The sequence below is a fragment of the Citrus sinensis genome, chromosome 2 (genome assembly GCF_022201045.2).
Source record: "Citrus sinensis cultivar Valencia sweet orange chromosome 2, DVS_A1.0, whole genome shotgun sequence".
NCBI classification, from domain to species: domain Eukaryota; kingdom Viridiplantae; phylum Streptophyta; class Magnoliopsida; order Sapindales; family Rutaceae; genus Citrus; species Citrus sinensis.
In genome coordinates, this window is record NC_068557.1 from 10,295,837 (window position 1) to 10,320,915 (window position 25,079).

At 36.0% G+C, this 25,079-nt stretch overlaps 4 protein-coding genes across 5 annotated transcripts; 3 read left to right on the forward strand and 1 right to left on the reverse strand.

Moving 5' to 3' along the window:
• Window positions 1–237: 237 nt before the first annotated feature.
• On the forward strand, window positions 238–4,879 carry LOC102621343 (uncharacterized). 2 transcript variants are annotated; one of them, XM_006469956.4, is made up of 4 exons: window positions 238–715; window positions 2,204–2,479; window positions 2,645–2,782; window positions 3,166–4,879. In XM_006469956.4, the coding sequence occupies exons 1-4, from the start codon at window positions 416–418 to the stop codon at window positions 4,696–4,698; spliced, it is 2,247 nt and encodes a 748-aa protein (XP_006470019.1). In that variant the 5' UTR covers window positions 238–415; the 3' UTR covers window positions 4,699–4,879. The 2 variants fall into 2 exon arrangements, with proteins under 2 accessions (XP_006470019.1, XP_052287611.1); XM_052431651.1 differs by having other exon boundaries at window positions 582–715; window positions 2,239–2,479.
• Window positions 4,880–5,042: 163 nt separating this feature from the next.
• LOC102621071 (uncharacterized) lies at window positions 5,043–8,112 on the reverse strand. Its single transcript, XM_006469955.4, has 7 exons — window positions 7,661–8,112; window positions 6,877–7,020; window positions 6,661–6,776; window positions 6,320–6,411; window positions 6,005–6,095; window positions 5,527–5,595; window positions 5,043–5,451 (listed from the first exon to the last, which is right to left on the reverse strand). The coding sequence occupies exons 1-7, from the start codon at window positions 7,872–7,874 to the stop codon at window positions 5,371–5,373; spliced, it is 807 nt and encodes a 268-aa protein (XP_006470018.1). The 5' UTR covers window positions 7,875–8,112; the 3' UTR covers window positions 5,043–5,370.
• A 2,280-nt stretch (window positions 8,113–10,392) lies between these two features.
• LOC102620607 (sister chromatid cohesion 1 protein 2) lies at window positions 10,393–16,613 on the forward strand. Its single transcript, XM_006469953.4, has 13 exons — window positions 10,393–10,709; window positions 11,613–11,877; window positions 11,974–12,011; window positions 12,089–12,135; window positions 12,816–12,880; window positions 12,999–13,624; window positions 13,871–13,982; window positions 14,079–14,215; window positions 14,292–14,989; window positions 15,173–15,209; window positions 15,330–15,351; window positions 15,426–15,558; window positions 16,078–16,613. The coding sequence occupies exons 1-13, from the start codon at window positions 10,586–10,588 to the stop codon at window positions 16,180–16,182; spliced, it is 2,409 nt and encodes an 802-aa protein (XP_006470016.1). The 5' UTR covers window positions 10,393–10,585; the 3' UTR covers window positions 16,183–16,613.
• Window positions 16,614–20,376: 3,763 nt separating this feature from the next.
• Window positions 20,377–21,027, forward strand: LOC127900282 (uncharacterized). Its single transcript, XM_052434899.1, has one exon. The coding sequence runs from the start codon at window positions 20,377–20,379 to the stop codon at window positions 21,025–21,027; it is 651 nt and encodes a 216-aa protein (XP_052290859.1).
• Window positions 21,028–25,079: the final 4,052 nt, after the last annotated feature.

Genomic DNA, 25,079 nt, shown 5'->3' on the forward strand with positions numbered 1-25,079 from the left:
TCCACGGTCCTGATTATTTTGAACATAATCTCCCCCAAGCCAAAGCATCATCAGGGCTCATCCATATAGATGATACATCTACCCACCATTTTGAGTTTGAAATTCAACAGTCCCAACGGGTCCCACATTTTTAAATAACACCGTAATATACTAACAACCATCCATCCAACTGGTCTTCTTTTAACCGTGGTTTAAAAAAACTCGAGTTAAAATACCACCACAATAAATAAACAAGCCATCCTTCCCTCTCTCTTTAACTCTGGCTGGCGCCCTCTTATTTTCAAGTTTCGACTTCTCTCTCGAGCTCCGCGTCTCTCGTTCTTCTTAAATCAAACTCAAAACACACTCATCCGAGGCAGCACCAACAGTTTCTTACACTTCATTTACACGCTCAACGCGTGTCTGCTTCGACAAAATGACTGTGTTTTCCGTTAGGCAGGTGGTGCCCGTCGACTACGAGGCGGAGGTATCGCAGAGACTCCTCGAAGCGACGCTCGCCGGCGATCTTAAATCGGCGACGGAGTGCATTGCCGATCCGTACGTGGACGTGAACTTCGTCGGCGCGGTTTCTTTGAAGACGAGGAAGACTGAGGTCGTGCTTCGCGAGGGAAAGCCGAGCGAAGTCCGCGTCGAGTTCGAGGAGTTCAAGAGTGACGTCACGGCTCTGTTCCTAGCTGCTCACAGTGGAAATGTCACTCTTGTGAAGAAATTACTGGTATTGATCGGATCATTGCATAATGAACTCAATAAATTTGAATGTGAACTACTGTTTTATTTGCGTTGTCGTTTTGCTACTTGAACCGTCTTCGTCGTTTTTTTTTCCTGTTTTTTTTTCGTAACATTTGAATTTTTTTTTTGTTTTGCAATGAGCATTGTTGATTTTTTTATCATTTTTTAAGGTTTTATGATTAACACAAAAAGAAATGGAATATTTGAGGTTTACAAGTTTCAGATCACTAAAAATAAAATAATTTGAGATTTGGACTGTTTCACTAACGTTTTCGTTTTGTCGTTTGTTTTAATTTTTTAAGTATTTTGTTGATTTATCCTTTTTTTTTCTCTCCTAAAATAAGTATCGAGAGACTGTTGACCGGATTACTACTATTGAACTCAAGATTCAAAACTCTATCTAACCACCTTGTTAGACTTTTAAGTTGAAAGTTAAAAAAAAAAAATGTCTGTTAAGTGTGATTTGCGAAATTTGGATAGTTTCGCGAGTTCTCTACTTTATGGTTTTGTTATGAACTATGATTTTAGTGATTTAAAAATTTGAAACAAAGGTATTTTTGTAATTTTTTCTTGGACCACTGAGCTGAATCTAGTTTTCTCTGCTTTAAGAGTTACATTTGCTGACATCATGATGCCTTTAACAATTTTCAATCCTCGGCTTCCAACTTTGAAGAGTCCAAGGTTTCATGTTATGTGGGAATTATCTTCAAAATAAAGTTCAGATATCCCTTTCGTATCTTTAAAGATTCATTGTCTTCTTTGCTTTATTGCTTTTTCCTGTATTGGTCTCCTTTTTCATTATCTGGTTTACATTCATTAATGAAAGTATTTGCTTTAGTATTGTTTTAATTCTGTTTCGAAAGGCTGGATTGGATCATAGGAATCTGACTCATAATCTCTAAGAAACCATTCTGCTGTTCCTGCTTGAAAATTTGCACAAGTTATTATCTGCTTGATACGAATACATGTTTAACAGAAGAAAATTTGCACAGAGAGATAGTGATATTTGTTAAGAGAATAGTCAGGAAGTATATCTGGAGCCCATATAATTAAAGCTTAATATTTATTTATTTAATGGAATCAAATAAGGCAAGGCCCATGTTGAGTTGTCTGACTTTGACCACTGGCCAGACCTCAAAAGTACATTATTGTACTCATAGATGCATCCCCCTTTCAGCTTTCTAAAATGAGCATTCATTCACTCTTTGGTGGAAATTCCATGCTTCTTTGTCTGCTGCATATTTGCACTGTTGTTGTCCCGTAATTTTGTCAGCGTGTGGTCATGATTTTCGGTTCTGAATTAAGAATCCTAGATAGTTGTTACTACTGTAGTATTTTTGTTCCTTATCGATAACTCTCATTGAAATTTGGAATAAGGGGAGAAATTTTATGAAAAGAGCACAGTGTCACATTCTGAAGTCTTTAATTGTCTTTGTAATGTACTAAAAAGATTTGAGATAATGTCAAATCACAGAGCACTGGAGCTGATGTGAACCAGAAACTCTTCAGGGGCTTTGCAACGACAATAGCAGTGAGAGAGGGCCATCTTGAGATTCTGGAGATCTTACTTAAGGCCGGGGCTTCTCAGCCTGCATGTGAGGAGGCTTTGCTGGAGGCAAGCTGTCATGGTCAAGCTAGGCTTGCTGAGCTGCTTATGGGCTCTGATTTGATAAGGCCACATGTTGCTGTGCATTCTCTTGTCACAGCATGTTGTAGGGGATTTGTGGATGTGGTGGATACTCTCATGAAGGTAAGTCATCTTGCTTATTTAGAGGCTTTCAAAAATTAGAGCTATAACTGCCTTAATGTTGCATGTTTCATAGTGTCTTTCAGGGAGTTAATCTCTTATATCGTTATAGCATATTATGTATGACATGATTGATTTGCCAATCACATAGTTGGTTCTCTATGGCAGTGTGGAGTTGATATAAATGCCACTGATCGGTTGCTGCTGCAGTCATTGAAGCCTTCTCTTCACACAAACGTTGACTGTAGTGCACTTGTTGCTGCTGTGGTTAGTAGGCAGGTCTCTGTTGTCCAATTACTGCTACAGGTGACCTTTTGTAATCTTCCTCATTTATCTTTTATCATTCTGGTTGGTGAGGACTCCTGTTTTTGGTGGTTGGAGCCATCTGATGGTGTAGGTCCCCTCTTTGAAATGAAAAAGTGTAATAACAGTGACACAGCTGAATTTTGTATCTTACTATGGCAATTCTAGTGTACTATTTTTGGTGGATGCATGGGGATCTCAACAGAAATTCTCTATATCCTCGGCCCTACATTAGAAGATAATCTATTCTACAAAATAAATATGGATGGGAAAATTACACATTTCTTGCCTCTTTTTTTTTCACTTATCAGTGTTTTTCTCCTATACTTTTTTTTTTTTAATTTAATACAACTCAACCCTTTTTTGGTCTCAAAATGATTATGCAGGCTGGTGCAAAAACAGATATGAAAGTAAGACTTGGAGCATGGTCATGGGACACAACTACAGGTGAAGAGTTTCGAGTAGGTGCTGGATTAGCTGAGCCATATGCCATCACCTGGTGTGCAGTAGAGTATTTTGAAATTACTGGTTCCATCTTACGCATGCTTCTGCAGCACCTCTCCTATAATAGTCCTCACTACGGAAGAACCCTCCTTCACCATGCCATTCTTTGTGGCTGTACAGGAGCAGTCGCTGTCCTCTTGAGCTGTGGTGCTGATGCTCAATGCCCTATTAGAACCCAAAAAACCGAGTTCCATCCAATACACCTGGCTGCCCGTCTTGGCTTTTCTACAATTCTTCAATCCCTAATTGATTCTGGTTGTGATCTAAATACAAAGACAGAATCTGGTGAAACAGCTCTGATGATCAGTGCAAAATATAAGCAAGAAGAGTGCGTCAAAGTTTTGGCCAAGGTTGGTGCTGATTTCGGGTTAGTTAGTGTTTCTGGTCAGTCTGCAAGTTCTATTGCTGGTTCAAACTGGTGGTCTGTTGGTTTTCAACGAGCAGTACTAGACACAATCAGGTCTGGAAATATTCCAAAATCTAGCAATGTAGCAGTTTTCTCTCCTTTGATGTTTATAGCTCAAGCCGGTGATATTGCCGCCTTAAAAGCTCTTATTGGGAGGGAAGAACTTAATCTTGATTATCAGGATGACAATGGTTTCTCAGCTGTCATGGTTGCTGCCTCAAAGGGTCATGTTGAAGTATTCCGTGAGCTGGTTTATGCAGGGGCTGACGTTAAGCTGCTTAATAAATCTGGCAAAACTGCAATTATGCTATCTGAGTTGAACCAGAATTGTGACCTATTTGAGAAAGTAATGCTTGAATTTGCACTTGAAAAGGGAAACCGCAATGCTGGAGGTTTCTATGCTTTACATTGTGCTGCACGTCGTGGTGACTTGGATGCAGTTAGGTTGCTGACAAGTAGGGGTTATGGTGTTAATGTCCCAGATGGTGATGGTTATACTCCATTGATGTTGGCGGCAAGGGAAGGCCATGGGCCCATGTGTGAACTCTTGATCTCAAATGGAGCTGTTTGCGATATTAAGAATGCTAGAGGTGAAACTGCACTCTCGCTTGCAAGAAAAAATTCCAGCATGAAAAATGACGCTGAACTCGTGATTTTGGATGAAGTTGCTCGCATGCTGGTATTAGGCGGTGGTCATGTACTAAAACATACCAAAGGAGGTAAAGGCACTCCACACAGGAAAGATATCAGAATGTTGGGGTCTGAAGGTGTGCTGCGGTGGGGAAATTCAAGACGTAGAAATGTGATATGCCGAGAGGCAAAGTTGGGGCCAAGTCCAGCCTTTCAAAAGAATAGGCGAGGCAAAGGTGATGTTAATGAACCTGGGGTGTTCCATATAGTGACCACCAAGAACAATGAGGTTCATTTTGTATGCCAAGGTGGGTTGGAAATGGCTGAGCTCTGGGTGAGGGGTATAATGCTGGTAACGAAGGCGGCCATGCATGGTTAACAGAGAAACCAAGGACTATGAGTTGCAAGACTCTTGCCTTAATAGTATGTATAGAAATAGCAGCTTGTAGTACTTTGTCTCGAAGTACTTTGGATTGCTAGATTTATGTTAAAAAAGTTTTGCTCCTAGTAGTTGTAAATGCTTTCTCATAAAAAAGAAAAAAAAATGGCATTTTCGTCCACTTCTTAGTCTGGCCATCTCTGCTTCATAGAAGCTTCAAAAGTTAAGGTCATTGAAAACTAACGTCAAGTTAATGGATGTGCTGAAAAGAGAAATCAGACGAAAACTAATCCGCTACAAATATTGCGAGTGAAAGCCGCAAACTTTGTTCCAAGCACTGGCTATTAAGCAAAAAAGAAAAGATTTCATTAACATACACATACTTCACATGTAAATTGAGCCTCAAATAAGCCGCAGAGATCTACGATTCCACAAGAATTGTTGGCTAACTGACATCATATATCAAGAATCAAATGGTAAATGTAACAATAGTGGATTCTAACGGAAGCATACTTAATTGTTCATATAAATGCAGCATGTACCTCGCCCTCTCATGAACTATGAAAATATACAAAAGAATTCAGAATATGATAAAGTGAAGGGCTTTTGATAGTAATTCAGTTGTCCATAATTCCAACGCGTTTCAATAATATCCGAATTGTATCAGCAGACTCAGCCTTCATTAATTTCCTTCTCTTTTGCCTTGCAGATATCATCCGCTGACTTCACATATTTTTTAGTCAACTCATCTATCTGTAAAAGGAAGTAGAAATTGAAAACAATCAAATAAATGCAACAGTTCTTTTAGCTAGGATCAGCTGAACACACCTCTTTCTCCAATCTCTTCATTTGATCCTTGGGCAAACTTGAACCTGCTTTCTTCATCATATCCAACGCCTGTAAAACCAAGAATATATCAACTTTGATGCATGGAACAATTAAAACATTACAGCAATACAAAAAATCCACAACAACAAAGTATCAGTGGAATTCCTTTTTGTAGACTTAATATTAATGATGGATAAATATAATTTCCAATGAAAAAGATTAACGGTTATTTAATGAGTTGTGACACCGCTGCTAGACTCCCATGGGTTAGCAGATTACATAATTATCTATGAATTTCACAAAATAAGTCCAATCATAGAAGGAAAAGCACGCATTCTTACATGATTAAACTCTCGACCAATAGTTAAAATATATTATTATCAGACAACATAAACTAAGATCTAGAGACTGGAAGAGCAAGAAATTACAAACATGAATCCCATGTCAGATAAAGAAAATAGTCAGTTACTGATAATACCTTCTGCCGAGACCTTCTAATACTTTGTTTGACATCTTCACTCGTCTTGGCTACTACCTTACACATTGCCTGGATATGCTCTTTGGTCAATCTGGTCAATGCGAACAGCAAACAATAGTAAATCAATGAAGCGATCAGAAAGTCCATTGACATGCACAGCAGAGGAAACTTTGATCCCAAATACTGCCTTATCATCATAAAACTCTTCAAATATATTTTCCACTCCAATAATGGGTTTGTCACCCATTATTAGGTGATGGACTTCTGTGTCACAAATATAAATGAGAAAAAAATTTAAATGGAGCAAGTGTTTACGCTGGAATAGCTGCAATCAAACGTTGCCCATCCACTCTAGGATTTAACCCTAGCGGAGATGAAACAATGGCGCACTCTAACTCTTTCAGGGTCTGCAAGAAACAGTTAGTTCATTATGGTCTTGATCAAACTGGGTTTGGATTGTTTAAAATCTACCACTAATATTATTCCAAGCATACATGAAAAAATGAAGAAACATGCATAATTTTTCCAGCTTCAACATATAATACAACTGTTAATTCAAATTAACATAGAAAGTGATTCATTTAAAAAGGAAGATCTCCAAGATAGGAAACTGTTAACAATTATGTAGCATGAGACTTGAGCACATAGATAATTACATTTGGATCATAGGGATTAATTGATAAGGTCTTAGAATCTAGCACTGAAACAACAGCTAAATGATTCAAGGGCATCTTCACTCCACCAGTTTCAACAATAATGTGGTCAAGCATTCCTGTAAAAAAAACATTGCAGAAAAATATATGTCAAATTATCAGACCACCAAACCTCTACAACAAAAAAAATTAAGATAAAGATGATCCATGGTAATATACCTGGTGACGCCCTTCCTGTTCTTAATTTGGTCAGTTCGCGTGACAATGCAACTATTGCTGCTTCCATCTGTGAGACAGTAGTTTCCTTAACAGTGGGACCAATATCCACAATTTCAACTGTACTTCCAGCACCAGAATCATCCTCTACAGATTTGTATCAAAAGGAATAAGAATGTGCGCAAACATAATGACCGTGTTTAAAGAGGTAATTCAACATGCAATTCTCACAAATGTACAAAAATTTGTTTCATGATCAATAACTAAAGAAATGAATAATGTGAACTTAACTATCCCTCAGACCTAAATGGTTTGGATAAGCTAAATAAATCCTCCGCATTCCAATTATCGGGGAGATATTTTGTTTAACATGTTTAGAACCTCTATTTCATTCCAACTGGAGTCAAATCACTGTTCCATGCCATAGCATTCACAGAATAACCAAAACAACAATCTTTCCTTACAATTACAATTGGTATAGATTAGATAAATCATAAAAAAGACTGTTCATTTTACACGGTGAGAATCCTAATAAGACTATTGCAAGATAATTTGAGGCATAGTTATACAATCTGCCATTACATCTCATTACTATACCATCATTTTGATCCAGCTGAATCAACAAACAAACAAGCAAGCCACATATCCAAAAACCCAAAAACTGAAATCACCCACTCAACACCGTAATACATAACATCCCATTCATCAAATCTCCAATTTAGTAATAACAACTCCATAGATAATACTAAAAAAAAAAAAACCAAAAGCAGAGAGATTAGAGAAGTACTTGATCTTTTGCCTTTGGCGAATCCTCGACGACAACCTTGCATGAAGCCGAAAGCCGAAAGACTTGGATCACTGTACCGGGTCCTAAAGAACCCATTACTGCGGGAGCAGGGAGTATGGAACCAGCTTCGCTGTGATTGAAGAGAAGAGCTTCCATTTCTAAGAAGCAGTGTTGCGTTTCGATTAGAGATTGCTCGTCTTAGATGCATTGCCATGATTTTTCGTTATTTATTTCTTGTTTAATTGTGTTTTGAAGAAATGAAACAATAGATAGACTTCCAACTATTCCGTTTAGGGTTTTAGTGGTTTTCTGTTTTTGAGGGTTTAGGGTTTATTGTTTGTTATTATAAAATCCTCCGTTTGTTGCTAAGCCTAACCTTATTGCAATCGACCCAACATTTGGGCATCCAAACTGGGTTGGTTGGATTCATTTCCATGAGAAAGTGGGCTATTTATTATTTATCTTTTTTCATTAATTTTGTTATAATTTACTAACTTTATGGTGAAGATGTGAGTCTAAATTGATATAATTATTATTTATTTATTATTTATTTTTTGTTATGGCGGGGTGGTTTTCAAGAAATTTAGGGTGTGTTTGCTGTTGTTTTTTAATTGGTATTTTTGAATTTTCTTTTAAAAAATAAGAAGAATTAATTTTTAGTGAAAATAAAAAACGTTTTTGGTAATTTATTTTAAAATTAACATTAAAAAATGAAAAAGATAAAATGTGTTTAATAGTTTATTTAGAAAATATAAATAATAAAATTGTATTTGCTATAATTTTATGAAAATTATTTTTAAATAGTTTTATGATATGTATACATTTTTAATTGTTTTTTTTTATTATTTTAGATATTTTTGAAAAAATTAATAAACAAGTAAAATAATGTAGTAATAAATATTAATATAAAAGTATAAGTTTTTATATTATTACAAAGTCCTATTCAATGAAATATTATAGAATAATTTATAGAACGTCCATAATTATTTCAAAAAATTATTTATTATTTTTTTTAAAAAAATTTTAAACAAAAATTATTACATAAACATAATAAAATTTACTGTATATTTATTATTTTTAAACCAAAATTTCATATTTGTATTTATATATCTCTTTGGGCCCACAAATTTTTAATGTCAAAAAACCACAAAAGTCACCAAGTGTGGTCACCGTATAATTAATGCATGTAAAATAGAAAACAAAATTAAGAGAATACAAATATTGTGTTTTCTTCATTTGTTAAGAAAAGTTAAAGAATGAAAATATTTCATTCTCCATAATTTCCCATTATAATTACGAAATGCCCCGGCCAAACACATTTTTTATTTTATCATCTTTGCAAAACAAAAAATGCTCAGTAAAAAACAATACCAAACGCACCCTTTATTTAGTTGATCATTGGAGTTCAATTTTTGAAAATAAAAAATGTAAAAAATAATAAAATTATTATTTATTTTATAATTTTAGTAAGAAACATTTGAAGTAAACATTTTTAGAAACAATAATTGAAAAATCACAATGTATTTTATAATTAGTGTATAATTTTGCATCAAAAGAATTTGAGATTAGGTTTTGTAGACCAATTATGCTGTTGATTTACAAAAATGGTAGGAAATATTCGTATCCTTTAACAAATAATTAATGGACAATTTTGCACTAAAAAAATTGAGGTAGCGTTTTTTTATCTAAAATTTAAATGTATTTGATTTTTTTAAAAAAAATTGAATGGGTTTAAAAATAAATGTCTAAATTACTTTTTTTAATATATGAATATAAATGATATCTTATTTATTTTTATAAATAAAAAATATTTTAAATATGATTATTTAGCATTTATGTCCTTACAAATCAAAACAAAAAAATAATTTAGTTTTATAGTTTAAGAAATAAGTACATTTAATAGAGATATTTTTAAATATAATATTTACTTTTAATTCAAGTTTTTTTATTCAAATAAAGTCACAAAAATTTATTTTTTATTTAAATTTAAATATTTAAAGATCGAATATAAATTATAAAAAGTAAATAAATAAATTTAAGAAAAATATAAAATTAATAAAAATTTCCAACTTAAAGTATTTAACAAATAAGTACTCGTAGAGTATTAATGGTACTACATTTGACAGCTGTAAGCTTTGTTTTTGGGTGTTCGGTGATTTTGGTCGAGTCATTGGCCCGATTGAGAGCAAATTCGATCCACACATGATATATGTCACATTCATTATTTTACTGTACATCCCCAAATAAATTAGTTTCAATCTAATCCAACAACACGTCATTAACAAATCTATTTTATTATAAATAAATTAAAAAAAAAAAAAAGCTCGGTTACTAAAATATATGCCATTAACTTAAATCTTAAAAGAGCACTTTTTGTAGTAATCTCTGTCGACGGCTTAGTTTTGCGGCACGTGGCATTTAGATAGAGATGAAAATTTCAAATATTACAGTCCGCTGACTGTGCCACCTAATCTAACACGTGTCAGAATTTGCTAATCCTCAAGCGCTCATTGATTACTAATTTATTTTAATTTCCTCTCTTCTTTTAAAAATCAACTTTCATTATTTAATCCTTTAAAATTGTCACATCATTATGTACCTACAAAATGAGAAGTTAAAATCACGAAATAAATATAATATAAAATGTTATGGACTTAAGGTAAATGGTAGATTTTTATTTTCTCTTTTTTTAATAAGACAAATTTTTATTTTTTTTTTCCATAATTTTCAGCCAGCGTACAAAAGTTGTTATTTGTAGAATGAGACTTGTGGAGTACAACAACACTCGACCGTTTCTTCTTCTTCTTCTTCTTCAGGACGAAGTTTTTGCTTCATTCGTTCGACACAAACAAATCTTTTTCTATATTTTGAAATCAAATATTCGAGAATCAGATAGGTAGGTAGGTGAAAAAAAACGAAAATAAAATGTTCTACTCAAGGTCTCTTCTCTCAAGAAAAGGCCCTTTGGGCGCCATATGGGTTGCTGCTTACTGCTTCAAAAGGCTTAAAAAAGCTCAAGTTTTTGAGACCAACATTCCCTCTTCTGTTGGTTAGTCTTTGCTTTTTCAACACTGTAATCTTTCTTGCTTTCGTATTTGTTTGTTTTGGGAAATAATGAGAGAAAATGACTCCAAAGTTGACATCTTTGGTTTTCTTTCTCATGGCTTCCTTTGAAATGTTTTCGTTGTGTAGCCTCTTTCATTTTGCTTTTTTTATTATTTTTTTTTTACGTTGTTCCTCCGTGACCAAACATGAGTTCTGTCTTTCCATTGTGTTATGTGTCTTTTTATTTGAAGGTAGAATTTTGTGTTTATGTATGTTATTTGGAGGCTCAATTTGTATTCTGTTTTGAGATTTTTGGGGTTTTAAGCGTTATTATATGCTAAATCGAATAAACAATTGTTTTTTGCCATGTGGGTGTTCTTTGAAATGGCTGAATTAGCTTGAATTCATCTTGGTTTTGTTAAAAGTTGAGTTTTGTATCTCTGTTCATTTTGCTCAGTTCTTGAAAATTCTTTGTCCTTTCCTTTCTAGTACATTCGTGTTACAACCTTAATTCTGCATTTTTTACTTGTTCAGTATTTTCAACTTTAACAGTTCATCAAATTTCTTAGTAACCTGGGGAATGTGTGTTGGTTGGTTGTAGAATTTGGTAGTTAGGGTATTGAATGGGCACAAATTTCTGTAAAAATTTTCCACATTTGTAATAGTTAAGTGGGGGTTTCCCCTGTCACAGCTCGCAGCATTCTAGAATTTGATGTTTGTTCACTTATGTAGGATTTACTAATCACAGCAAGGGTCTCACATCAACATTTTTACATTCTAGTCTAACATTTTCAATGTAGCTTGTTATTTGTTTTTGCAAGTTGTGATTATTATCTTCTTTTTCTGACACTGCAAATTTCTACTTCCACATGCTTTTGTATCTTCCTAATTTTGATATCTTTTGCAGATGAGATTTTGGAAGAAGAATTGGATGTCATGACATACCGAGTTCTGGCCTACCTTCTTCTTGGTTTGGTCAGGATATACTCGAAAAAAGTTGAATATCTGTTTGATGACTGCAATGATGCGGTGGTTAAGATTAACAACTTTCTGGTTAGTGAGAAAAGTATGAAAAATTTGGGAAATCTGTGTGCGCCATATTGCTCAATTACGCTGCCAGAAAGCTTTGAACTTGATGCTTTTGATCTGGAGATTCTTGAGGATATGAGTGGGTAAGTTAATGTACTCTACAAAATCAACGGGTAAACACTTATTTCTCTTTACTCGTTCCTAATATATATATATTTTTTTTTGGTTCACTTTTTCAGTGAGAATGCCGTGCCTCTTGAACAAATCACACTTAAAGGTATTGGTTTTATTTTAAAACACTCTTTTATGTCATTTTACTTGTCTTGTATTATGAAATTTGTCATTAATGAACAGATGGGGCTTCAGCTGCTGCGGGAAAAGATCATTATTCTCTATCAAAGGTATATTATATGTATCCGTGCTTTAAAGATGAAGGTTCCTTCCACTTCTACGACTCTCCTTGTGTACATCTTCCCATCAGTTTTAACTTGCTTTTGTTTCTTTGACATTCACACATACACATCCATCTCTAAATTTGTATGAGATTTTTTCCCAATATGAAATCTTAAGATGATAAAATGTGTTTTTAAACCCCTCCGGTATCATTCTCTTGTTTGCTTACAAAGATTTTGAAGTCCTGAATCTGAGTAAATAATGAAATACACAGCTGAGATATTGTTACATACTTAATGTAAAATGAAAACAAAAAGCATATTTGCTGTGTCGTTTTGTAGTTTTGGTTCGAAATTTGATTAGGAGGAGAATTTCAGGAAATAACTTCTAGCATCAGAGGCATTGTTTTAATTTAACAGACATAATTGAATGACATAAAATTCTTGTACCTATTGGCTTATTTATTTTCAAAATTTTGGCTTAATGCCTCCTAATGTTACTGTAACTATAAACAATTAAAGCCTATATACAAATGTTCTTAAATGTTAATGAAATGATCAGTTATTTTATCGTTTTACTATTTACATAATGTTGAATAAAGTATGAAAACGGATAAATGTAGTGTTGAAACTGTTGCTAGATTCATCTGAGATGTATACTAATTACATTTTTTTTCCTAATTTCTTAGTATTGTTGCAAGGAATATGCTGCTTGGGATGATAGCTTTTCTGGTGATTATTCTCCAGCCGATGAGTATGCACTAAATTCGATTTGTTATTATTAGGACTCGTAAAATGCTTTTTGTTATTTGTTTGCTATCAAGTCCAGTTAAAATTTAAATGGTTACTCTTCTGTTACATTCTTGTTGCAGCATTTTCTCATCTCACTTAATGGAGATTGGAATGGTTGTGAGTGCAACATATAGCAACTTAAATGCAAACATGGAGAATCTTCAAAGCAATAATGATGGAGGAGTGACTGAACCCATTGAACCTGTTGGTGAAAAACATCAGACCAATGAAGACATGAAGGCTGCAGAAACAGCACAATCAGAGAAGCGTTTGGAGAAGCTTCAGGATAACAGTTTTCATGGGGTTGAAGAAGAATCTCTGGACCCTATTAAATTATGTGGGAAGGACCATCGCTCTGATGGAGAGCAGACAATGGTTCCTGATATAGCACAGTTGGAAAAAGAAACATGCCAAGCTACAAGCAAAGACATTAATAAAAATATAACTATGCTACAAGCAAGCACAGAGAAGCTTTGTGAGCATGAAGTCCCTCAAGTATGCTCTGGTGTTGAAATGTGTTATGGGTCCAAAGAGGAGCTTCCAAAACAGGTTGAACTGTCTGGGGAAGAGCATCATTCTAATACAGAGCAGATGAAGGTCATGGAAATATCATCACGAAATAATGAATGTCAGGTTATGAAAAGAGAGGATCCATTGTCTGTTACAGTTGATGCAACTCCTCAATCCAAGTTCTTAGATGCATCAGGTAAAAGAGGACTTCGGTTCTTTTAATTTTGTTGAAACACTCAGTTGCATACCTTTTCTGAAGCACTTGTTTAAGCTGTCGACATTCTGAGTTGGAGAATTGTTATGGTATCGTTTCTTTTTCTAATCAGTTTTGCACGTCTTGTTCGTGTAGTGTTTTGAAGTTTGCTGATATTGAATGTCACAACTTGAATTCTTTAGTGGTTCTTTTTATTAGTTTCTCCTACGTAATTATCTTTTTATGCAGGGGCCACTACACCTGAGTTCATGGTTGTCCAGACCCCAGCCACCAAAGAGTGTGCTCGGATTTCAAGGAAAAGAAAATGTTGCTTTGATGATGTGACAGTGTTTCCTAATGAGTAAGTCATGGTAACTTTGTAGTTAACCCATTAATAGAGGATGACGTTATCTTTGTGAGCTTATACTGGATGATTTTTTCTGCTCAATTTTTGTAGTGTAATGAGACAATGCATACAAGATGCAAGTGATTTGGTGTCCAAACGAAGAAAAGTTCCCCGTACTGTTCTTGCTGCTTGGAAAGCCTCTCGAATATCCAATCTTTCACAGGGTTTCTTGTTGCCTTTGCTTCCTTGTAAGTGTAATGCTATTTTTCAATTGTTTACTAGTGCTTCTTTTTATTTTTCTCTCTTTAACCTTACTTTCTGCAGGTATTTCATTGGAGCTTAGAGCCTTCTTGTGCCAAGAGAGATTAAAGATTCCGGAAACTGCTAAATCCGTGGAACTTCTGGAACCAGAATTGCCTACTGTTCATAAATCATTGGAGAAAATGGCTATTACTTCAGGGACACCTATTGGTAGATCATCACAGAACATGGGCATTGCTCCTAATACTCGAACTGGTATATCTTTGGAGAAAACGGCAGTTGCTCCTGGTACACCCACTGGTAGATCATCTGAGAAAATGGTTGTTGCCCCAGAAACGCCCACTGGTGGATCTTCAGAGAAAATGGTTGTTGCCCCAGAAACACCCACTGATGGATCTTCAGAGAAAATGGTTGTTGCCCCTGAAACACCCACTTGTAGATCTCCAGAGAAAAGGGCTTTTGCTCCTGATACACCCACTGGTAGATCTTCAGAGAAAATGGCTGTTGCTCCTGCTACACCCACTGGTAGATCTTCAGAGACAATGGCTATTGCTCCGGACACACTCACTGTTAAATCTTCAGAGCTGATTGCTATGACCATAGAATCTCCCATTTTCCTCTCAGTGCCATCAAGATCATTTGAGACTCCTGAAAATGCTCACTCAATTGCTGTAGAAACACTTGCTGATTCATATGCGACTCCTGAGAAAGATCTAGCTTCAAGCAAGGATGAAGATTTTGATCTCATTTTCATGAATGAGGTAAAGATTATGAAAAGTTGCTTCTGTCTTGAAGACAGTATATGTTGTCACACAAATTGTATATGCACCCAGCTGGCTGTATATTACTTGTGCTCATTGACATGATTTCAGGTCATTCTTTTCTTTCTCCTTGTTACGTGAAAACTGACAATTAGTTTTGTTATTCTTTTTGTTCTGTTTCAGGAGTCAAATTTTGGTGAAGTAGATAGGCAGGAATCATGTAAGGATTACTTTTAATTGGTTTCTTAAATGTGACCTTATATATGATGCCTGGAGATCGTTTTGGATGGTATATTCTGCCTAATGCAGCATTCTTATCTGAAGTTTATTTTGATTGCAGATGGATTTTCTGCAAGAACCAGGTAAGGTAGAAGGTTCTTATATCACCTAATGCTTCATTGCAAAATATCTATTCAATTTATTTGTATGTGTACAGAATGGTGGCAAAGTACTTGCATAGAAGGTTCTCATGTCACAAGGAAAGAAGAGAGGATGAAGCAATAAAATTGTTGCCGCTTTTGGAAGGAAGAACTGTGAAAGAAACTGCAAGGATCTTTTATGAAATATTGGTATGTTCCATTTGCGTTTTAGAATCATTCTTATGTCCAACTTGCTGGGTAGTATTTTCTATGTTACAGAAATTCACTTTTTTGGTTGGCCTCATATACTATTGATTTGAGTTACTTTCCTGGGAAAAGATCCATATTCTGCCTCGTTTCACGTTACTCTTGATGCAAATCTCTCTCTTGTTGGTAGTCATTTCTTCCATTTATCTGGTTATATAGTGTTAATTGTTCGCCATCTAAGTGCTGGTGTGATTCCATTTCTTTCCCTATTCATGGCAGTTAAGGTCTTATCATATTTGTGGGATTATATATTTATAACTTGTTTCCGTCTTTTCCATCCCCTCCCACACGGAAATGAAAGGAAAAAGTCAACCCAAGGACATAGTTCAAAATATTGTTTCTGGGTATAGTCTTTGCTTTCTTCATCCCCAGTCAACTGATTTATCTCTCTCCAATCTATCTTAACTTTTCAACACAAATGTGATTAAGAATCTTAATGGTGTCTATAAAACAACTCTGCAGGTGTTGCAAACAAAAGGGATAGTGAATGTGAAGCAAGATGATGCCTATGGTGACATACTTGTCGTGAAAGCTCCTTGGTGGGACCAAAGCTGTGGAGCTCTTTAATCAGTGAAACCGCAAAGCCAAACAATAGTTTTTTGTTCAGAAATAGGATTCCAGAAGATGTCATCCTTGTCAGTGTTAGTTGAGTTGAATAGGATGTAGATGTAGTTTCTTTATACATGGAATTCTTGTATTTGGTTAGCAGCAAATTGGGCCAATTTATCAGTAGGTTTGCTTGGAAGGAAATATGTGTCGTGAGATGTTACTAACTTTTCATAGAGAAGCTGTAGAATGTTAATCATGTTCTTAACAAATTTTTCCTGATTTATTAGGATAAGCCTAACACCAGAAAGAGGGTCTTGATTTGTGGTAGCATCATTTTCAGTTTCTTTTTTAAAGTAATCAATAAGGACGTCTGTTTGCTGATATTAAATGATTTTACCACAAGAAACAAATGTATGCAACAGTCAGCAAGAAACTATTGTTCGAAGAATACTCTTCAGCCATTAAATTTATTAGTGGTCTGGTCAAAATCTATTTCAGGAAAGGTAGGCTCTATTCAAATGCAATGGATTAGTTGGTTTGGCCTTTTTTTGTCAAAAGTTCTAAAGAATGATGGGTGTAATGTACTCTAAATGAGATCATGCTTCATCGCTTGTTCAACTTTATAGTTAAGAGGACGCTCTTAAAGCATTCTGAGTTTTTCTGGGTTGAAGTTTTTCTATCCATTGTATAGATACTGTATGCAGTTCTGGACGTTGCAAATTTGCTTGTAAATGAAGGTTTTGAGGACTTTTTGGCTAGAGATGCGAATACAATTAATTTTTAGTGATTTAAAAACAAGAGTTCTTTGTAGATGAAGAGATGTCCGCCTTCCCACTGTAGTATGCATTTAAACTTAGCTTTTGCTGTTGCTAATTCTTGTTCTATTCTATTGGGTTTGATTAGAGACATAATGAGGCATTTGTGTCTGACAGGAATTTCTGGACCCAAAGAGACAATAAGTGATTTCTGGCAACATGACTGGGGGTTTATTGTTGTAAATATGTTTGATAATAAAATGCAAGCTACCGTTTGTTGTGTTTGTTTAAAGATTTAAGTGCATTTTGCTGCAGCGATGTGTGTGTATTCTGTGATTATAAGGTTTGCATGGATGGTACGGCAACGAAACCTGCACCTTCTTGTATGACAAATGAAACAGTGCAGCTCTATCATCTCTTTCGTCGGGCAAAGGCTCAGGACTCAACATGACTGCGCGTCATATTTGATTTTCTGTGTTTATCCACTTGTTTTGATTAGTCAACATGGTCTTTTCGAACCCAAATTCTGGGTAATGAAGAATTTTACGTTAACTAGCTTGTTTCTAATGGGAAGATGAATTGAGGCAACAATTTGGAAATTGTGGGTTCTGGCGACGAAAAATGAACCAAAAAAAAATATTGTAAATATGATCGAACGGTTTTGTATTCAAAATTAAGCTCAAGTATAGCAGTAACTGTGTTTATTTGACTTATTTAAACTTTTAGTTACTGAGCTCTCCTCGTGCTCTCTTGTGACTTCTTTATTTGACTTATTCAAACTTCCAACTATTAAGTTGTTTCCACCGCGGTTGTGCTCTCCTGTAGCGTGCTTATTTGACTTATTCGAACTTCTAGCTACTGAGCTCTCCCGTAATTGTGCTTTCCCTGTAATCATACTTAATCAAAATTATTTTTACTTCTTGACCTTCCATATTTCTTGTTACAACAAATAATAATGAAAGAGCAGTTCTAATACAAAGCCAAAAGTGAAACACACACACACACACACACAAAGTCAAAAGTTGAAATATATACAAATGTGTGTGTAATAATAATAACAATAATCAGAGAACATCCTCATTTTAATAAAATGAGAATATTACTAACAAATAAAAAAATATATATATTTCAATACAATCACAAATAAAAAATTGCAGTATTTAATGTATAAAATCTATATTTTTTTAGTATTTTAATGTGCATCCTCACTTTGTTCATTAGGGTAGGACTATATATATATAATGAAAAAAAAAGACTGGAGATTAATGACTAATGCAGACAACAATTAAATATCTTGAAAAAACAAAAAACAATTAAAAGGAAGAAGAAAAGGCCATGATTTATGAAATGAGAGCATTATATGATATTTTCACAGCAAACAAATAAAAAAAATGTAGTAGTTACAAGCAAGAGATGATGAATATTCTAGGGGAAATTTACGAAAATAACCATTAATATTTTATTATTTTTGCAATTAATCCTCTCAACTTTTTTCTATCAACATTAGCCAAACACAAGCCTTTCTTCCCAAATTACCCTTCTTTACAGAACAAAACCAACATTGTTTCTCCCATATCGCCAAACCAAAAGCAGCTTTTCACTCTTGAATCATCAACCAACGGTGACTGCAAAAGACAACGATAAAAGTGATATCCGATCATAATTTATCCGGATCCAACACAAATCGACATCACTTAGTGGTATGAGTTATTTTCTGAACTTACTGAACTGAATCGGGTGAATCTGAATCCGGCGACAGGCTGCCTGTCTCAACAAAACTTGGTGCGACAGGCTGCCTGTCGCAACAAAACTTGGTGCGACAGGCAACCTGTCGCACCAAACCTTGGTGCGACAGGTGCCTGTTGCACCTGCCTGTCGCACCAAGATTCGGGCGACAGGTTGCCTGTCGCACCCACCATTAAATACATCATTAAAACTGTATTATTTTAATATGGCTGAAATAAATTTTTTTTTAATAATTTCAGGCTTAATGGATTCAGTTGTACTTGAATTGTGTTACGATGGTTGGTGGGAGACATTAGAGAATAACCGTATGGAGTACGTGAATGGTAAAAATCGAGCTTTTTTTGTTGGAAAAAATTATCTGTTTGATCAGTTATTGGCAAGAGTATACGAGGTGTTACAAATAAACCCTAATGACTATAGTATCACCATGAAGACAACTTTGAGGTCCAGTAACACATTATATCGTATATGTGCAATGCCCATGGATATATGCGATGATGAAATAGTGAGGGTTGTATTGCATATGGCATCTGACGTAGCTAATTTTGGATGCATTCCTATATTCGTGATCACATCACCTCGAGTTCCAAGCGAAGGTATTGAGCCACATGTCGATACAAAAACTTCGTTTAGAGCAAATATGTCTAGCCCCGTTAATGATGAGGAGGTGTTGCCATGGACAATATCGTTGCAACAATATTACTCTCCAATCCACGACAATTATGACAACATTGATGATAATGGCGTTACGTTACAGGATGTTGGAGCAACGGTATTTCCAATAACAACGTCGTTGGAGCAACAATATTCTCCGTATCACAACAATGATTTTCGGGACAATGATGATTTTCATAATGAGACAGAGGGGGATAATGTTTGTGCAGAACCTTCTAATAATATGAGGGGGGACACTCGTTTCAATAATGATGGTGATGATGGAAGAGCCGGTCCTTCGAATGTTCCATCATTTCAGCATGAGGATGAGTGTGAAGACAATACTCCTGTGAATAACAGAGGCAATAGACCTATTCCTTCTATGGTTCGATCGAGAAGGCGAATTGACCCCCTTACAAGTGTTGCTCCAATTTTGCCTTCGAACATGGTTGCTCCAAGCTTTGTTAGCAGTTGTGATTCAGATGATATCAGTGTGGGTAAGCTATTTGCTGAGAAAAATGAGTTTATATTACAACTACGCAAGCAGGCATATCGGGCGAGAGAAGTTGGTCTTGAAATAGTTCGAGGCAACCCTGCAGAGTCATACAACTTGCTCCCTAAATACTCTCACGTACTAACTACAGCAAATGAGGGTACAGTCATTTACCTCGAGCAGGATGGAGATGGTAATTTCTTGTACTATTTTGTAGCACTCGGATCTTTCATCAAGGGTTTTATGCAGTACATTCGGCCTGTCATTGTTGTAGATGGTACTCATCTGAAGGGACTATATCGTGGAAGCATGTTCGTAGCAACATGTCTTGATGGTAACAATCAATTGTATCCGTTAGCCATTGGGATCATGGATTCAGAAAACAACGATGCTTGGGAATGGTTTATGATGAAGTTACACGGAGTGATTGGCGATAGACCTGAGTTAGTAATTATCTCTGATTGATGCACTGCCATAAGGAGAGCCGTTCTTAAAGTATTTCACAATGCAACTTATGGTGTTTGTTTTTACCACGTCAAAGGTAACATTAAGTCTCAGTTTAGAATGTCCAAAGCTCTTTGGGATCAATTTGAGCCTGCCTTTATTAATGCAGCAAAAGCATATAGCCACGAGGAATTTAAGAGACAACTTGAAGGGTTGTGGATGATCCACTCGGGTGCGGCTGATTACCTAGAAAATAATGTCGGTACGTGTAATTGGGCAAGGTCGCAGTTTGAAGGTAGGAGGTACAGCATTCTTACCACGAACATCGCGGAGAGTGTTAATGCTTTCATGAGGGAACCTCGAAAATTTCCTGTGACTCATCTTGTTGATCACTTTAGGAAAACATTGCAGCAATGGTTTTATGATAGGAAAATTGTAGCTGAATCAATGACTACTCGGCTAACAACATGGGCGGATGAAATAGTCACTGAGAGGAGAACTATAGCTGAAAGAATGATAGTTCGGCCGGTGTCTCCGCATCGCTTTCAAGTTATAGGCGGTGGGCTTAAGGAAGGGTTGGTCGACTTGCAAAAGAGAACTTACTTCTGCAGAGTGTTCCAGCTTGATCAGCTTGTGTGTGCTCATGCAATTGCGGCCTGTCTAACACACTGGGTGGATTTTATTAACCTTTGCTCGAACTTTTACACTACAGAATCGTTGGCGATGGCTTATGCACAACCAGTAGAGCCAGTTGGTGATGTGGCTGATTAGGAAGTTCCAGATGAAATTCAGGAGATGCAAGTATACCCACCAGTTGAGGCACCACCACCTGGCCGTCGTAAAGAGCTCAGAATACCCTCGGCTAGCGAGGACGTTGACCGGCGGACCGATGTAAGATGCGGTCGGTGTCATGAACTAGGCCATAATCGTAAGAGATGTAAGAATCTCATTGCGTCGACTCGAAGTTAGTTGTATTTTGTGTGTTATTCGTTGGTTAAAACTATTATTGTTTTTGTGTTTCGTTGGTAAAACTGTTACTGTTTTTTGTGTATTGTACACTTGTATTTCATAAAAATTTATTTAAAGTTTAAAATGTGAGGCATTAAAATTATATAAACTTAAGTGCGCGAAGTAAAAAATAAATTCAAATTTCAACATTGAAATTACTACATAGGTTTACAATATAATATCGTCATTAAATATATCAACCGCAATCTTCTTTCTAAAGTACTCGACATGACTAGCGTTAAACTCCAATCTAAGCCCGAACATTAAATACATCGTAACCATCAATACAAAACACCGCAATCGCCAGTTCCGGGCTCTTGTTGTGGCGCGCTCTTAACTGCGATAACTTTCCACGAGTCTTCACTTCGCAACTCCGGTCGGATATTGTAGAAGCCAACATATTCCAACCATCGAGGGAATATAACTTCAAGTGGCTTGAATTTCAACTTGTACCTTTTGTCGTCGCGATTTGTGAGTAATGAGTCATAAATCCAGACTTTATTTTTCCGAAAGTCAACTCGTGCTAGTACCCAATGTGCGCCGTCCAAGTTAACAGGAATGAGTAACTGCATATAACAATTGAAAAACATGTTCGTTATGTATGAAATTAAAATACAACAAAGAAAAAGCAACAACTTGAATATTTTCATTATATAGCATGTGAAATGTAATAAAATACATACCATTTCGACATCCGTCATTGATTTAGACATTGTGTACTGTCGACTACAAAGATAACTATTCAAGCGGTCGTCGAATACCATTGAATCGACTGCACAATTCCCGTTATTCCATAACTGATTCAAGAACACCTAATACATAGATAACCAAGAAATGCATAAATTAATAAAACTTAAATTTTTATAATTTAATAAAATTTAAATAGTATTTATAAGTTTTGTCGGCACGTTACCCAAAAAAATGTGTCAGTATGTGTAACACGTTGGAGTAAGGCATTTGGATACTGCCGTTGTTTCTCGCTAATCAAGCAGAGATACTCATGAATATGCTGTAGAGAAACAGAAATATTACGAGTTTTTTTTAAAAAAATTATACAAAAATCCACAACAGTATACACCACGAGGAAAATATAAATACCTCATCGCCTAGCCATCCCATCGAAGCTGTCCCCAAAATTATTTGAAAGAATGACTGCGGGTGCTGGACTCTCCGGTGGACTCTGCTATCACCAGTGAACCATCGATAAAACTTAGCAAATAGACTAGAATCCTCTAATCCTCTCAGTGGATTTACATCCACACTCGTACTCATGTCAATCGCATGCTCCATGATTTGGGGTCGAGGTAAAGGCCGGACGTTATGTCCTCGCCTGACCGGAGGAATCATGTAAGGACTGTTGTAAACATACGACGGTATGTACGCGCGGCCGAACTTACTAACGCTCGGAGGCACCTCTGTGAACACCTGCACGCTCTCCCCACTTACATCCCCGTAGAAACTATACAATGACGTGGGCGTAGACAAATTTTCATTGCCCACGTCAGTATACACTCCAACGTCATCCGGGGCCTGTATATTCGCCAAAAAGAACATATTAAATAACTATCAAATTAAAAGTTAAACGAATATAATTATTAAATTTAAATTAGCTTACCGCATACGAGCGTGCAGTGAGAGAATCCTTATTTAGACGTTTAGAAAATGTGTCGATGAAGCCAACAACGGTTTCTTTAAAATCTTTTAATTCTGACTTTATTTCATACACGTTACGATCAATCTTATCCAGCCGTCGTCGTACGTAATCATTAAACTGCTTTGTCCTCGACTATTACAAAAGAAAAAAAATAAAACTTTAGAATAACAATAAAAAATTAATAATTTATAAAAGAAAAATATCGTATATTATTTCTAACCTCAGAATCCCGTGCGTCATCAGAATTGTCTGTTTGCTGCTGGTGGTCATCAACAGCCACCTCATCCTTAAAAGTGTCATGCCCCACCTCATCCTCAAAAGTGTCATGACGCTGCTCTGGTATTGGGTTTGGTATGTCGTCATGATCGTCATGCTCGTCTGATTGCCTTGTAACCGACGGCATCGCGTTGATTGAGGGTTGGTGCTGTATAAAGTATCATTTAAAATTAGTAAATGAAAAGTCAAAAATTTCGATTAACAAATTTTTAGTGCTTAGAGTATACCGACCTTATGAACCCAGTCTAGAATGCTTGGCAAGTAATCATTCACAGAGAGCCAATATTTTCTGCTACTCTCCTTTGAATTTGGCTCAAGAGTTTGTAAAACGTCCCCCTTCCATAAATTCAATTTAAAATTTGAAGTATACATAACTTAAATTTAGTAAAGTTAAAAAAATAAGTACTACATATTACTTACAAGACGAGATTCGTCGTTGAAGAACGAATAAACCTCCGCAAAGTTGATTCTCGAAGACGCCATGGGCTTCCATTACAGAATGCGGGGAATCTTATTCTTCGTTTTGACGACCCATGTTGATGGCAACCCTCCGATTGCTTCGTAAATTCAAGCCTACAACAACCAAAGTGAAAAATCAAATAAAACAACTATCAAATATTTAATACTATAAAACTTATTAATAAACAAAAAAAATAGCACCTGAACCCCAGACGTAAAGCCGTAAAGATTGTATTTTTCAATATTATGATCTGGATTTTTCAACCGAGTCTTCTTAAATTTCTCGTCTTTTTCGAACAGTGCATTGTCAAGATTCTCATAAATCATTTCCCACGACAATAGACCCCATGGACGCTTTCGAAAGTATTGTATATCATCAACTTGGTCAAGCCAATCGAAATTAATTTGACAGTGATTTTTTCTTGCATTTAGTACTCTGTCCGCAAAATAAAACAGCGCAATCTTTAATGCGTCCATATCGTCAATTTCCTCGAATTTCAACTCCTTAAATACTGCATCGAATTGCTTCACATTAATCTTACGATGCACACCACCAAAATACGTATTCCGTAGCCTCTGCTCCATTTCATCATTTTTTTTATTGGTATCAACACCAAATGAAAGTCCAGTAACCAAGCACTATTCGACAATTGACAAGCGAATCAAATGCTTACCAATTTGAAACCATAACTGATCCTCATGACTATCTTCTTCATGGGCCACTTGCCGCAGTAAAAGGTTGTGCAAAATTACCCCACTAAATGGAAAACTTCGACACTCCAAGAAATGCCCAAATATATCCTTTTTGAACATACGCAATTGCCGGTTTGTTAATTTTTCCTCGATGGCTTTTACGACCGAAGATAACATACACATGCTCGAAATTCGACCAGGAAAGTGATCAGCATAACGAAAATACATCTTGCCTACTTCAATATCCGGTGATTCTGATTTCGCCATGTATCTGTAATATTTATAAAATTATTACATTACATTTACAGAAAAAAAAAATTAACTCGTTACAAAAAAAAAATCTAATTTTTGGTGCGACAGGCGCGCGCCTGTCGCACCAGTTTTGGTGCGACGGGCGCGCGTTTTTCGCACCAGATTTGGTGCGATAGCGTGCCGCGCATGGGCGCGTGCTGCTGCCCAGCGATGGGCGCGCGCGCGCGCCCTGCACCCCTCCCTCCCCACCCCCAAAATTAAGCGCAATCACTCCAAAATCGAAAACAATACTCCCAAACACCACCAACCACCACAAACATCATCACCACCACTATTAATCTCAAGCAATAACTATTATTATTCTAAAATCTCATTTTAAATTAATGAAAATAAGAAAAATGACTAACCTAGGTTTTGTTGAAGGTTGTAGATCGTAGATCGTAGATCGAATGCCGGTGAGAGATGGAGCCGCCGCCGACGA

Bases quoted from the DNA above. Each gene is read 5' to 3' on its own strand.
- LOC102621343 (XM_006469956.4), top strand. From the start codon at position 416: ATGACTGTGTTTTCCGTTAGGCAGGTGGTGCCCGTCGACTACGAGGCG. The intron at 716-2,203 runs GTATTGATCGGA...GTCAAATCACAG, and splicing joins CTCTTGTGAAGAAATTACTG to AGCACTGGAGCTGATGTGAA. The intron at 2,783-3,165 runs GTGACCTTTTGT...ATGATTATGCAG, and splicing joins TTGTCCAATTACTGCTACAG to GCTGGTGCAAAAACAGATAT.
- LOC102621071 (XM_006469955.4), bottom strand. From the start codon at position 7,874: ATGGCAATGCATCTAAGACGAGCAATCTCTAATCGAAACGCAACACTG. The intron at 6,777-6,876 runs GTATATTACCAT...TTTTTTTTACAG, and splicing joins AACAGGAAGGGCGTCACCAG to GAATGCTTGACCACATTATT. The intron at 5,452-5,526 runs GTGTGTTCAGCT...TTCCTTTTACAG, and splicing joins TGAAGAGATTGGAGAAAGAG to ATAGATGAGTTGACTAAAAA.
- LOC102620607 (XM_006469953.4), top strand. From the start codon at position 10,586: ATGTTCTACTCAAGGTCTCTTCTCTCAAGAAAAGGCCCTTTGGGCGCC. The intron at 14,990-15,172 runs GTAAAGATTATG...GTTCTGTTTCAG, and splicing joins ATCTCATTTTCATGAATGAG to GAGTCAAATTTTGGTGAAGT. The intron at 15,210-15,329 runs GTAAGGATTACT...TTTTGATTGCAG, and splicing joins AGTAGATAGGCAGGAATCAT to ATGGATTTTCTGCAAGAACC.
- LOC127900282 (XM_052434899.1), top strand. From the start codon at position 20,377: ATGTCCAAAGCTCTTTGGGATCAATTTGAGCCTGCCTTTATTAATGCA.